At 33.8% G+C, this 16,167-nt stretch overlaps 2 protein-coding genes across 3 annotated transcripts in view; both read left to right on the top strand.

The window, feature by feature from the left end:
- card11 (caspase recruitment domain family, member 11) overlaps positions 1-2,265 on the top strand; it is a 76,844-nt gene extending 74,579 nt beyond the window's left edge. For both annotated transcript variants that reach the window (XM_087244980.1, XM_087244981.1), the window contains exon 25: positions 1-2,265. This exon is cut by the window's left edge and continues 847 nt beyond it. The gene's annotated coding sequence lies outside the window, so the exon portion shown is untranslated.
- A 10,620-nt stretch (positions 2,266-12,885) lies between these two features.
- The window catches only part of gna12a (guanine nucleotide binding protein (G protein) alpha 12a), a 56,806-nt gene continuing 53,524 nt past the window's right edge, over positions 12,886-16,167 (top strand). Inside the window, 1 exon segment of the mRNA NM_001013277.2 lies at positions 12,886-13,613. Within this exon segment, the coding sequence (NP_001013295.1) occupies positions 13,293-13,613 (321 nt within the window). The 5' untranslated portion in view covers positions 12,886-13,292.

Below are 16,167 nucleotides of genomic sequence, written 5' to 3' on the forward strand. Positions count from 1 at the left end.
TAGTTAACAAAAAGCTTTTAAGATCACTGCTTTGATTAGGAGAGGAAGGCTTTGCTTGGAAGGTGTTTATTGTTAATAGGCAGCTAGCTCTTTTATGGTTAAAGTACAGTGTACACTTTTGTTTTTTGTTTTTAAAATGTAAACATTGACTGTATATGTCATTTTTTCTGTGTTGTCTGAGCTTGAAACCACTGCTGTTAAAATAATTTAAAAAACATTGAAGTTCGGCCAAAGGCCATGGTTGTGCCCAACTGAGCCTGGTTTCTCTCAGGGTTTTTTCCTTCACTTTCGTCACTTGGTGAAGTTTTGTTCCTCGCCACTGTCGCTAATGGCTTGCTTGGTTTGGGACTTGTAGAGAAACCCATTGATGGATTTGCTCTTCAGTGTTTGGACTTTCTGCAGTGAAATTTAAACCAAACTGAACTGAACTAAACTGAACGATTGAATGAATGAATTTATTTATTTAACAGGGACAATGCTCAAAAATTACATTAACCTCAAAAAGTAACTGATAAATGAAGAACATCTCACTCAGTGTGTACAAATTTGATTTGACAAAAACCACCTCCTAGCCAGGCGTGAAAACATCTTAGAATTTGTACATGTGATTATTTCTGTTGGGAGAGAATTCCATAGACTTGTTTCTTTCTTTCTAGGAACAATACATTCCCCTCTTACCATAGAATGTGTCGTTCACAATGTTTTCTCTAATTAGTAATTTGAGAATGTTTTTAACGATGGAGCAGAAAGATTGTGAATAGTTTTAAAAACAAAACAAATATTGGAATATTTAATAATATTATCAAAATTTTAGAGACTGTGTGTTTTTAAGATATTGCAGTATGGTACAACCGAGGCTTTTTATCATGAACTTTAAGTGCTCTCTTCTCTAATAATTCCAACAGTGTTAAAGATTATTCACATGCGCTAAACAGTACAACAAATGTGGAATGATCATAGTATTTAAATACATACTAGAGGCTTCATAAGTCAGAGAATCTCTGATATGTTTGGAATTACTTAGATTGAATCTCAGTGTGGTAGCAAGTTTTTTTAATATAATTTTTAAAACTCTAAAAATTGGGCTGGCACAATTTACATTTACAAGAACTTCTATGCTAAGCTGCTTTGACAATCTACATTGTTAAAGCCTAGAAATAAACATACATTGAATTGAATATTATGCCTGTAAGGCTGTTAGTTTTTAAAGTCACTTTGTAAAGAAACGCTTTCAAGTTTGCTTCCGTATGCTCCTGTATTCCCTAATTGTGTTCTTTTTAATGTCTTTTAACTTTATTCGCTGATTATTACTTTATTAGCTATTATAACTGCTATTAAGTTTAAAGCAGGGGTCTCAAACTCAAATTGGTGGTATGGCATTGCAGTGACTGAGAACTCATAAGATGAAGCACAAGAAGAAAGTGCACACCTGCACTGTAAAACCCGCTGTTGTCATTACTAAGGATAGTAAGTTAATAGAACCTGACATTACATAAAATACAATGTTTTGGCATCAAAACCTAAACAGATGTGTTTAACTTTATCATTAGGTAGCAAAAAAGCTTTAATTAATATTTTAAGTTCTCTGAACTTAACATTTTAATTTCTTTAAACGATTCACCATGTCTCTGTTTAAAATTATTGGTTATTATTGGTTGTGTTTGAAATTCTGCCTTTACAACCGCACTAATTGATTGATATGTGTATGTTAAATGACACAAGGTAGCCATTTTGCTTGTGATGCTGAATTTTGCTGAAACGCAGCAGGACAGAGGCACTACCTGAAACCATCTGACGAAAAAGAACAGCTAAATTAGTACTGTAAGTAGATATTTTAATGCTTATATAGATTTTTCTTAAATGAACAGGGGTGGCAGAGTGAGATATACACGCTAGTGCAGTGGGTAGCGCTGTCACCTCACAGCAAGAAGGTTGCGGGTTCAAGTCCCAGGTGGGTCAGTTGGTATATTTGTGTGGAGTTTGCATGTTCTCTTTGTGGGTTTCCTCTGGGTGCTCCTGTTTCCCCCACAAGTCCAAAGACATGCGCTAGGTGAATTGGGTAAGCTAAATTGTCCGTAGTCTATGTGTGTATGTTTTGGTCCTCCAGGTTGGGGGTTGAGCATTGGCCTAACAACCCACCACATAAAAAATTAGATCATCAACATCAACATGGTGCGGTTAAATGTCAGCTTTAATATAAACGGCCCTGGTAGTGAGTAAATAAAGAATATAAAAGCTCAACATTTTGGAAGTTTAGATTATTAGCCATTTTAAGTTATCTGTAATTGAACATTTAAGTTAATTTAATGTAGAGACCAGATTTGGTGAACACAAATAATTGAGTTATCGGTTTCCCATTACTCAAGCGAACTGAGGGAATTACTTTCCTGAAATCATTTGAGTAGTCTCAACTTATTAGGTTTTACAGTGTGATGTAGTTGACGCATTTTAGAACAATAGACATGACCTTTATATTTCAAGCATTACCTGTCACCAGTGGTCATGCAAATCACACAGCTTCTGAAATGTTTGTGTGCGTTACTCAGTCATTAATTCACAGAGTATATGCAGTGAAATCTTTTGGTATCTTCTTGTACATATTGAAGGGGCGGTTTAAATAGCTATGAGAGTACTACATATAATAGGCACAATCATAATAATTACTCTGTTCTAACCAATTTCTGAAGTTTAGCTGAAAGAGCACTCCAGATAGGAACAGCAGAAAGCAGTTTGGGAATCTTAACTGCCAATTGTTCTTCTCAAAATCTTTCTTTTTTGTAAAACTACAACAATGAGCGGAAGATGAGTATGCATATATGTACATTTTAATATGTTTCGTTCAACCAGCTAGACATTAAAATTTTACTAATGTAGTTTACAAATCTTCATACACATATGAGGAAAAACAAATCAATGAGACCATTTTTATCCAATAATAGCACAACAATCATATTTGTTACACCACCAGCAGAATTTTACTAATATACATAGTTTTTTTTCTAAATCTTATGAGGAAGATCTATTAAATGAGACAAATTGTATTGAATATTAGCCAAATTATTGGTAACACTTTATTTTGATGGTCCATTTGAATATTAGTAGACTGCTCCTTCAACATACATTTAACTGACTATAAGAAACTTAACATGCCAACTTACTCTAACCCTAACCCCAACCCAACAGTCTACCTATAATCTAATAGGAATTAGTTGGCATGTAGATGCAATTTAACTTAAATTCAACAAACGTAACATCAAAATGAAGTGTGACCAAATTATCCAATAACCCCCAGTATAGTGTGTAAGCGATAAAGAAGTGTTTGTACAACAAAATACAGGTAGAATAAAAAGAGTAATAATCAAATCAGCCACAGAAATATGTATGCTTCCTACACTCGGCTACTTACACTGAGAGAAACCGAAAGTAAAATTAACCTTATATATAGTGCAGTAGCTTAAAGAGCCCCTATTATACATTAAAAATGGTCATATTTGGGTTTTAAGGGTCTTCAACAATAGGCTGATATGCATGCAAGGTCAAAAAACACTTTCATGGTTTTATAACAGGAGTGTCCAAACTAGTTTAGCTCCAACTTGCTTCAACGCAGCTGCCTGGAAGTATACCTAGAAAGAGCTTGATTAGCTGGTACAGGTCTGTTTATTTAGGGTTGGAACTAAAATTTGTTGGACACCGGCCCTCCAGGACAGAGTCTAGACACCCCTGTCTTATAATATGCATTTATTTTTCCCTAATTATCCCAGCAACTCCCATATGATTCCTTCAGTTATTCACTTGTTCCCAAACCCCTCCTTAGAGCGATGCTAATCTGCACTGATTGGACTGATGACCGCCTGTTGCGATTGGTCGACAGTTTTCAGCGTGAGACAGAGTGAAATGCCCAGCACGGCTTATCAACAATATTGAAGTAGTCAGTGTGCATAGTGTATGTGTGAGCATTTTATTTCTATCCTTCGGCTTAGTCCCTGATTTATCATGGGTTGTCAAATGGAATAAACCACCTTAATTTAATTTAATTAATTTAATTTAATTTAATTTAATTTAATTTAATTTAATTTAATTTAATTTAATTTAATTTCACATTTTTATTTTTTGCCTCAGTCCCTGAATTATCATGGGTTGCCAAAGAGGGAAAAAACGCCTTAATTTAATTTAATTTAAATAAATTTCACATTTTTATTTATTCGGATTAGTCCCTGATTTATCATGGGTCGTCAAAGCAGAATAAACCGCCTTAATGTAATTTAATTTCATTTTTAAAAAATTATTTAATTTTTATAAAAAATGTTTTGTTTATTTATTTATTTATTTATCATTTGTAAGTAAACACATAAAAGAGAATGTATTTTAAATACTTAAATATATTTAGTCAAATAAGTCATTTTATTCTCAAATAAAACAAGAAATTTAATCTCCAGGCCTAATATGTATGCCACATACAGTTGAAAAATTCAGCTTTTGGCAAAAACGCAAACAAATCACATAACTCATTCCAGTAGGATCCAGCCATGTTGTGAACTAAAAGAAAAAAAGAAAGAAAAATCTGCCTTGAGCTCCTAATCGCAGTAATTTATACTTGTGTTTTTAATGAACTTACTGTACGTAACACACTGTAGATCATTAACAGCAGTGTGGCTTTATTATTAGCTATTGTTCAGTCTTTTTTTCTTTATTGTTTTTGCGCTGTGTTGGATTGATTGATTTATTTATTTTTTGAAAATTGGACAATGCAAATTACAAACATAATCGTTCTTCAAATTAACATCTTGCATTTTAAACATATTCAAGTCGTGATTAATCAACAGATTTACATAACTCAAACGATGATTCTCAAGATTTCAGTGTGTACAAACAGAAACGTGGAGCCAAAACACAACCAAAACAATGTTCTTCTGCTAGTCAATCTTTAATAGCATTTTAATTTTATTACTTAGATGTCTACTTGTGAAATAGAGTTGTTTTTCTTTCCAATTGTATTCCCTTGTCCGCCTGAAAAAATATTTTGGTCTTTTTTTTCAGCAAACCTTCCTCGTTCTGTTAACAGGCTTTTTTTTTTTTTTCATTTTTTTTATGTCTGCAGTGGCCATGAAGTACAGACCTCCATTAATGACACATACACTGGTCCATGTATGAGAGTCATTATGCTGGAATCAAAGAGTGGCATAAATTTAATTATTTGCTGTTTTAATTAGACATTTTCCCTCTGCAGTCTTCTGAGGCCACATGCCCACTGGGTTTAGTTTATTCTTATCTCAATTAATTAAGCCGGACAAAGCTTTGAATCTGTTTTCTGACTGTTTTACTTTGTTTCCAGATTCCCTGGTTAAAAATGTTTGCCAAGCATTTGAGCCTGAAAATGTTCATTTATACACTCAAGCTATAGCATTGTTGTATTCTGTTGAGTTCTTAAGGAAATAAATTAAATAACCTTTTAAAAATAAAGATAAATGATTTGTTTTTATTATTATAACGCATCATTTCATATATATATTTTTTATTTTGAAAGAATTATTATGAAGTCTTTATAATGTAAATGAAATATTGATCTCTAAAATAAGCTCTTATAATGCGAAGATGAAGCTCATATAATGTGAATGGGAGTTGTATCTCTTCAATAAAATAAAGAAAAAATAGGATATTTTGTTATACCAAATAATTGATAAAAAGGAATAGAAAATAAATAAATCTCTTTTAATGTAAAGATGAAGCTCTTCTACTGTGAATGGGAAATTGATCTCTGAAATAAATTTAAATAAATAAAAAATGTTGTTATGCAAAAAAATAATTAAAAAGTTTATATAAAAGATCAATAAAGCTCCTATTTCGTGAAGATGAAGCTCTTATTATGTGAATTGGAGATTTATCTCTTAAAGGGCACATAAAGTTTAGCCCTTTTACAAGATGTAAGACAAGCTTTTGGTGTCTCCAGAATGTGTCTGTAAAGTGTCTGCTCAAAACACCCATCAGAAAATGTATTAGATCCCCCAGAATATGCCCATTTTGGTGGCTTTAAATGCAAATGAGCTTTTTCTCCTTGCCCACTGCTCCCATGTGCATGTCTGCTTCTCATTATGCGTTTTGTCAGTGATAGAGACAGACACGGATGAAGCTGAAATACAGCTCATTAGTCAAAAAGTAAGTTTATTTGATGTAATCGTGGTGGAGTTTATTCAAGCCTTTCTGAAATGATGAGTCTCACACAAATGCCGATTGCTGTATACACACACATACAGTATGTGCACATTTACTGACACCGTGCAGCCGTGGTGATTTTAGCGGTTAAGAATTAGATGTGGATTTTACTGTAATTATTACAAATATCTGTTTTAAACATGTTTTAAACTTACAAAAATCCCAGAGAGTTGGAACAGTTATTTTAATCACAGTTTATTTGCAAGAAATGTTCTGTGAACATGTGTATACGTATTTTTATGGAGACATCACACCTGTCAATCAATTCGGTGGATGATGAAAACCGTTCTCCTACGTCATATTAAATAAAATAGGATATTTTGTTACATCAAAAATTATATAAAAAATAAACAAAGCTCTTATAGTTGAAGCTCTTATACTGTGAATGAGAGATTAAAATCTTAATTAAAATAAAAATAAATTACATTATTAAATTAAAATGTACACAAGGATGTACAGTTAAATTCAGAATTATTAGCCCTCCTTTGATTTTTTTTCTTTTCCTATTTCTTTTTATAATTTCCCAAATGTGGTTTAACAGACCAAAGAAATTTTCATGTCTCATAATATTTTGTCCTCTGGAGAAAGTTTTATTTGTTTTATTTCGGCTGGAATAAAAGCAGCTTTTAATTGTTTAAAAAACATTTTAAGAACAAAATTATTAGCCCCTTTTAAGCTATATTTTTGATAGTCTACAGAAAAAAATATCCTTATCCAATGACTTGCCTAATTATCCTGCCAATTTACCCTTATAAACCTAGTTAAGCTTTTAATGTCACTTTAAGCTGAATATTAGTGTCTTAAAAATATCTAGTAAAATATTATTTACTGTCATCATGGCAAAGATAAAATAAATGAGTTATTAGAAATGAGTTATTAAAACTATTATGTTTATTTGTTGAAAAAATCTGCTCTCCATTAAACAGAAATTGTGGAAAACACAGGTGGGCTAATAATTCAGAATTATATCCCCTCCCAGGCTAATAATTCTGACTTCAACTGTACATGAAAAGAAACTTTACATGAACTGTCTGTTACACCAAAAAAAGAAACGAAAAACTAATAAAAGATAAACAAATATACATTTATATGTTGCAGTGATTTAACAAATCTACAGAAATTCCATAATAGCGGTGGCCTGACATTACTATTTAAATCACTTAATGAAATACTTTCATTACTTATAATTTTATCAAATAAATTAAATATATATTTGAAACATTATTTTAACTATCATCACTCTTTTTCACACCAGGTTTATCATAGTTAACAGAGAATAACTCTATTGTGTTCTATTTTTACTAAAAATTAAATGTATGAAAACTACTTAGGCCCTAAAACATAATAATAAAATTACAAAACATTTCTTAAGAAAGAATGTAACCTAAGATGGAAAATAAGAAAATAAATCCAAATAAAATTACCTGAGTACAAAACTGCAATAATATCTCAAACATCACACATTGAAGCATACACACACACTTTTACACAGAAAACATTTATCAATTTAAAATATAGCAGTTTTATTTTATTTTATTTTTTACAAAACTAAATTGCAGACAGTAAAGAAACACCGTTACAGAAAGAGAGTACAAAGGTATCCTGATGAGGTACAATGATAAGACAATGGTTCAAACTCAATTCCTGAGAGCAGCAGCTCTGCATTTAGCTTCAACCTCCAACTCACGCACAGTCTCTAATTTTGAACATCTTGATTAGTTGGATCAGCTCTGTTTTAGCAAAACTGTGTAGAGCTGCAGCCCTCCAGGAATCGAGTTTGAGACCTAGAGTATCTAAAGGAAATGTTAGTATTTGTTTCATGAAATACATTTATGATGCTGTTATGCTGTTGTTATATTAAAGATAAGTGTTTACTGTTTAAAATAAAATTAATTCAAACTAAATTATACCTGTGTTGTTCACTTATTTATCAGCCAATTTTAGCTAATCAGCTGGGCCATTTTACCTGTGACCCAAAAAGGTACCAGTCGATATTTTTACTCTATTATTTAAAAACAATAGCATTTTTCACATTTAAACTACGCTCATATATATTTAAGACACGTTTAAATAAATATCATTAGATCTCATGCTTAGCTCTTTTACTGTTATTATTAATCATTTACCAAAACGTGGCCCACATTAGCTGGCTTCCCCTTTTAAATACAACTCTGCCTGTTTTAGTGAATGAACAGTACATTACACACAGTTAAAGCACTTGCTGCTCTGCCTAAAAGTGCATTGATGATTATTTCAGCCTTAGTTTTCCCCCAACGCTCTCCAAAAGCAATTTACACAATGAGAAGAATGAATACTTGTACATTCGCGTGTTGCTTTTCTGATTTGCCGATCAAAATGTGTAATCATGGGCGCGTTGCACTCCGAAAGCCTCTTCAGCTGCATTTCGCGTGCATGTTGATTTCATCTTTCACCAAAAACCCAGTCCAATTAACCTCCTGCTTGAAAAAAATCAACTTGAAAGCTTTTCCATTAAATGTTTTCCTTGCACACATCAGCTCAACAAATAGGTTTAAGAACTCTGCACTGGGGCCACAGTAATGACAGAGTGGTTTTCCAGTGCTCTGAATGCCATTCAATAATCTACTTGGAGAAGGAACGGGGAAAAATGATAATAAACTGTTGCTATTTATATGCTAATGTTGCAAGGGCTGTTTTTCATATGGTGGTCAGTTGGAGAGAAAAAAATTAGCCTGATTTACTTTTCTGCACCTTCGGGTTTAATGGTTTAATGATGGAATGTGTTCATGGTGCCGAGATGGCCTTTTGTTTCGTATTATTTTGTGTTGATATATTATGTTTGAGAGGGTGTCGTAGACTAGACACGATTTTAGTCTTATAGTATTCTGTTGATTTTTTGACAAATTGTTTTGATAAATGTGCTTATTTAGAGATTTGTTTTAATTTTCTTTTGACATTGGCAATACGTGTCGAACTGAGCTCATACATGAGTCAATGAGCGCTTGGAAAACATGATTCAAAGGAAATGTATGAATGTAAGTGCAGGTTAACACTGCCCTCTGCTGAATGAATCGTTATTATTTGATAAACTCTTTTTTTTTTTTTTATCCAAGCCACATGAAGGCCACATGAATAGCCTTTTTTCCGCCATAATAGACTTTATCAACAAACGCAAAATAGCAATAAAACGTTTTTAAAGTCGTTTTTTCTCTTTGCTGTCAAAAACTCTTTCATTTTTTAAAAATATATATATTTAAATAATTTTATCAAACTAAATGCTACTTTATTACATGACCTAAGATGGTCTGGTCTGAAAAGATTAGTGCTGGGTACAGATTAATCGCATCCATACAGTTGAAGTAAAATTTATTATCCCCCCTATATATTTTGTTCCCAATATCTGTTTAAAGGAGAGATTTTTTTTAACATTTCAACATTGATTTATTTTATTTTTGCCATGATGAAAGTACATAATATTTTACTAGATATTTTTCAAGGTATTAGTATTCAGCTTAAGGACAATTTAAAAGCTTAACTAGGTTAATTAGGTTAACTAAGTTATAGGCAAGTCATTGTATAGCAAAAAAAATGACATTCAAAACTTACATTGGGGGCTAATATTATTGACCTTAATATGGCTTTCAAAAAATTGAAACTGCTTTTCTTCTAGCTGACATAAAACAAATAAAACGTTCTCCTAAACAAAAAGTATTATAGGAAATACTGTGAAAGATTCCTTTCTCTGGTAAACATCATTTGGGAAATATTTGGAAGAAAAAAAAAAATCACAGGAAGGCTGGTCATTTTGACTTCCACTGTATATGTAAAACACACATAAAAACAAATCTGTACAAAAAAAAAAAAAAACTGCATAGACATTTTATTTTGTATATATAAATTGTATTACATATTTGATATATAAACACATTTTCTCAAATATTGTGTATTCATTCATTTTCCTTTGAACACCCTGATTTATCAGGAGCAGGTGCCCTTCCAGCTGCAACCCAGTACTGGGAAACACCCATACACTCTAACGTTCATATACACTCATACACTATGGCCAATTTTGTTTACCAAATTCATCTGTTCCACATGTTTTTGTCGCTGAATAGTCATTTGGAATAGGCATTCCATATAAAACCAATAGTCCTCATCTCATTACTTGAGTCACATACAAATATGTTCAACTGGTCAAAATCCATCAAGCAAGTTTTATAAATATTTTTAAATAGTTTTTTTTCCTGAAAATATCTCCTAAATCGAACAATTTAATGAATGATTAACAGACCGGCGACGCAGTGGCGCAGTAGGTAGTGCTGTCGCCTCACAGCAAGAAGGTCACTGGTTCGAGCCTCGGCTCAGTTGGCGTTTCTGTGTGGAGTTTGCATGTTCTTCCTGCATTCTTGTGGGTTTCTTCTGGGTGCTCCGGTTTCCCCCACAGTCCAAAGACATGCGGTACAGGTGAATTGTTGTAAATAAGGGTGTTTTTATTATTTTGCACAATGCTGAGAAAAAAAAAGAATGGCAAAGAGTACATGCAGTAAAAATGTGAAACGTACATTTACAATGTCTTGTACTCGGATACCTCACTAAATGCAGTGATGTCTAACTTTACTGTGGTTTTCAAATGGCTGTGCAAATAATATCTAGTCTTATCTAGTGTTGTCTTCAGCATTTGACACCAAAATCTGACTTTTTTGCATTGAAATAAATATACTGAGTAAACTATCATAATAAAAACATGACAAAGCCACTTTGACTATCTTGAGTGGTTCGAAAGAGCTACCTGCTTACTGACAAAGGTCCAGAAGTAGCCATTGAATGTTTGCCACTATATTCTCATTTTATCTATTTTGACTGCTATGTCATCATAAATTGTGGAAATAACTCATGGAAGGTTTTAAGAAAACGCACAATATGACATAAGTGAAGTCAACTTTCACTATTGACCGACTGTTGTTAAAAAAAAAAAAAAAAAACATTTTACAAGTAGCCTACCTTTTATTTTAAATCTTAAACCTTATTCTTGAGAGAAAAAAAATAACCAATGAAAAGGTCTGAAGCATTAAAAGCAGCCTAATAATTTTAATACTAATTAGGCTGTGTATAAAAATCAAAAATCAATCAAAAAGTTTTTAGGGGTAGCTTAAATAATGTGTGCTTTTTGTGTAAGGGATTCATCAGAATAAACATCAAAATCAATCCAAGGCACTCAAAAAATGTAGAAAAAAATTATAAAAAGCTTTTATTGACATAGCTGTTGCTTAAAACTGCGGCTACATCAGGTTATACCTGATGAAGTCAAATGTTATCAAAACGTGTAGGCGCAGTTTAAAAAAAAATAGCCATGTCAGTAAAAGCTTTTATTATTTTCCCCCATTTGTCGAGTGTCTTAGACTGACTTTTGCTGTTTATACTAATTAGGCTGTTGTTGTTAAATGAATTTTAAGAGAGGCTAGAAGAAAATTGTGAAGCTCTTTTTAATATTTGTTTATTATAAATCTTTAGGAAATATTTACATTTAAAGGTACATCGAAAATGGAGGATACTACAAGCTAATCCAACTACAGATAGTGATTAAAATGTCACTTATTGGAGTATTTAAATATAATTAAAAGGAAAATGAAGTAAATAACTGCAAAAAGTCCACATTTTGAGAAAAAAAACAACCCCTTTCCCCAGGACTGCAGATAAATAGATAGACAGATAGATAGACAGACAGACAGACAGGCAGACAGGCAGGCAGGCAGACAGACAGACAGACAGACAGACAGACAGACAGACAGACAGACAGACAGATAGATAGATAGATAGATAGATAGATAGATAGATAGATAGATAGATAGATAGATAGATAGATAGATAGATAGATAGATAGATAGATAGATAGATGAATAGATAGATAGATAGATAGATAGAGATAGATAGATAGATAGATAGAAATGCCCTTAATACATAATAATAATTATATAAATAATAATAATTATAACAATAAATAGCAACAACAACGATAATAATAATAATAATAATAATAATAATAATAATAATAATACGAAGAAGAAGAAGAAGAAGAATGTGGGACCTCTGAAATAGGGACTAATTCAACAGAAAATGAATAAATGAATAAACTAAAAATGGCCAGTTTATCAGTTTATAAGGAGTTTGTGTATCAGTGACTGGATTGATTTATTGAAGATGACCAAATCTATAGTTGTGGCCTGCTTTAGCTCTATGACAGGAAAGAAAATAAATAAATAAAGGCTAATTATATCATATGACATTCACCTGACTAAGTAATGAGGTGTGTTTGAATTTGTTTGTCATGAAGATTAAGCATTCAAGACTAAGAATGAGTATGAATTACCTTTTCAACAGCTAGGCTGGCATGTTAGTAGATTTACAGGAGTAGAAGGAGGGAATTCTCATTTGTTTTGTAAAATGTTTTATGCTTATTATTAAAGTTATCAGCACTTTTCCTCATGTAAAACTGTCACCGCCTCGCAGACAGAAGTAGATAACAGACAGACAGCCAGGGGCCACTGTGTAACAACGACATTTGTGACACGGACTGGAATCCCCCTTCATGTCCGAACAAACACCCTTCTCGCGCGCTCGCGCCCCCTGCCGGCCACGCGCTCAACAGGGGCGTCAGTCGCTCAGTCAAAGAAACTTCCCAGAACTGAGTGGAAACATCAGAAAGTCGCTCGCGCTCCTCCAGAATGAACTTTTGGGACTACCAGTATGTAAAGGAATGCGTTTTTCAGCGAATTAACATTTCCTGACCATATTTATCGCTTGATTTTTATTGTACTGTCACGAACAGTGGATTTGTTTGTATAATTTCTTTAAAGTTTTTTTAGCGGACAGCAGTGGTGGTCGCTTTGCTGTGGAAAGGATCTCTATTCAGCTTTCCTCAACAAATGCCTTTAGAATAATGGAGGAAAGTGTCCGCGGTGATTCGGTTTTACTCATTTAGTGTCTCTTTAAATTGTTAACACTTGTAGACAGATGAGCTGAGTAGATTTTATCCGAAAGATAAAGTTCTTTGGCACTTTAATGAGTAGATCAGGTGATAACTGACCGTGTTAAAGCTGGACAGGATGGCTGGCGTGGTGCGCACCCTGAGCCGGTGTTTACTGCCCGCTGAGGCCGCTCACGATGACAGGAGTACCGGGAAAGATCGCACCCGCGAGCGGGACGTGAACCGGGAGCGCGAGGCGAAGCGGCGCAGTCGCGAGATCGACTCGATGCTGAAGCGCGAGCGGCGCTCCATACGACGGCTGGTGAAGATCCTGCTGCTGGGCGCCGGAGAGAGCGGCAAGTCCACATTCCTCAAGCAGATGAGGATCATCCACGGAAAAGAGTTTGACCAGAAAGCGCTGCTCGACTTCAGGGATACCATCTTTGAGAATGTCATCAAGGTAACGATTTGTCAATCGTGACAGTTTGCTTTACTTTTTTTGTTGCTGTGGTACAGTAGTTTCTGACACCTTACTTGTCTGTTTTGTTTCTTAAAATTTTTTTTTTACTTTGCTGCGGCTTCCTTTTCATTTTGGTCTATAAATAGCCTACACAATTAGCTGATCAATAAGATAATATAGTCAATAAGTTTGACGAAACAAAAGGATAAACAATTTGTAAAAGAATGAGTTGAGTAGCCTACATAAGTATTAGACGATTAAAAATAAAAGATCTGACATGATTTCTAAAGTTTTTTATATCAATTAATAAAATATGAAATAAAACAAATAGATGATGGATGGGTAGACATTTTGAAATGCTACCTATGGAAGTTTGCACTGTTGATTAGCACTAATCCAGACATGAGCATGTCAAATTTGCTAAAATAATAATATTATATAGTAATATTATATATTTATAAACATTCTCTTTTCAGGATTGATGAACTGGTAAACTATGTCCATTGTCCAAATATTAATTCTATTATATACAACTAAACACTAGCATTTTCGTGTTTCACATATGCAGAATATGTAGATGCAATGCAAATTATGCCGTCATGATTTAGTTATTCCAAGGTCATCAAGGCCAAGTTTCCTTGCCTAAACTGGCCTGTTTCCTGTTGTGACACACTTTAGTCCGAATAAGTAAAACAAACAATGCTTCATACAAATGAAAATCTCTCTCTCTCTCTCTCTCTCTCTCTCTCTCACACACATTTTTTGCAAACAACAGTAATTAATACTTCCCCAAACTCTGTGCTTCAGCCGCCAGAAAAAGCTCACATGAACTAAAATCACATGTAGCCCACACAAACTGCTAAATAAGCTGTATCAGAAGCTGAAGTCAGTGATAAATTTTTTTTTTTAAATGTTAAAAAACTCAAACATACTGTACAGTAAACAAAACATAACTAACAACTAACAAAATACAGTGAACATGTAGAAATGCCCTGCTAACAAATAAGTTATAAATACTGAATAGCCTCTTTGAAGTGAAAGTACAGTGTTAGGTGAGATTGTTTTCAAACTGTTTTCAATGTTAAAACACAAATTTAGCAGTTACATTTACATTTCAGGAGGTGTATTACTGTTCTTGTAAACATCCTCTGAAATTCATTCACATTTTTTAGTGCTATAACTAGTAGGAAAGCATCTTCATGTCTGACTCTGTCCTCCATGCGCTCATGCTCTTTTGTTCTTCACACTTTCCGTCTCAGAAGTAATGGTACGAGAGCTGTCACTCTGGTGGCATCTTTTGAAAAAGTTACAGTACGCATTTGTAGCAAAATGGTTTACATTAGTACAGTGGCCCCTCGCTATAGCACAGTTAACTTTTCGCTGCCTCGCAGTTTTGCAAAAAAGCAAACATTAAACTCACAACACAACGGAAATGCTCCCAACCACTAGATAGCAGTGAAACACATAATACGTCTTCTTTTTTCACTTGTCGAATGGCGAGTTACACTGAAACAGTGATTATCTCTAGAAGCCACTAAAAATGTATCACAATACATTGCTGCCAAGGAGCAAGAGGCGGGTTTTACCTTAGGGCACTCATCTGCAAAGTTAGCGAAATGAACAAACACCCGTGAGATGCGCCAAAGATCTAGCTATAGAATACACAAAGCATGTCACTCGTATAGTTTTGGATGAGGAAAAGTGTAACGGTCAATATGGCGAATGAAGCCCCGCCTACTTGTACAGCAGCCAATCATTGATTGCTATAGAATGATGTTTCTCCAGGGGAGAAGCTCGGACCAGACGTGTGCTTTTATGACAGTTTGGTGGTCAACAAACACACTGGAATTTCAGTGAATACTTGCTTCACAGACACGAGAAATATATCCACGTGAAGCTTGAAATCTGAACTTTTTGAATGAACCAACTACACTTGAACACAAAAGTTTTTTGGTTTTGTAATCTGTATGAAACGAACGTGAGGTACAGTCCTGTCAAATGCACAGCACATCACAGCAATTACTAAAATGCCCATAATCTGTAAACAAAGAGTCGCTGTCATTTCTGGAGGTGATTCGTCATCAAGACCAAGTTGTGAATTACTTCAGAAGACCTGCTCGATCTGACAAATCATTATACATGCTTAGAGGATTATAATGCCTTAAACGCCTTTAAATGATGTTGGTGTCGTGATCTCGTTTCTTTCAAGTGTGCATTAGCTTGGGCATCCTGAAAAAAATGTCGGTTTTGATTCATTCGAACGTTTAGAAACGAAACTTGAGACAGCATTTCTGTTGCGTTTGCTCTCTGAGTGTTTGCTTTCTGAAATGCTTGTGTGTTGTGATCTTAATGTCGCTGTGTTGTGATCTTAATTTCATTGTGTTATGAGTTTACTGGTTGCTTTTTGAAATGTCATTGTGTTGTGCAATACTGGGTCACCGTATGTTAGCCTTAGGGACTGCTTGGCTGAAAGATTGGCTACCTTAGTCACTACTTTAACTGTTCTTCCATGACAGGAGACTACTCGCTTTATCACAGAGCAGTAAAAAAGTTG

This window comes from Danio rerio, chromosome 3 (genome assembly GCF_052040795.2).
Source record: "Danio rerio strain M-AB ecotype USA chromosome 3, GRCz13ab, whole genome shotgun sequence".
Lineage (NCBI taxonomy): Eukaryota > Metazoa > Chordata > Actinopteri > Cypriniformes > Danionidae > Danio > Danio rerio.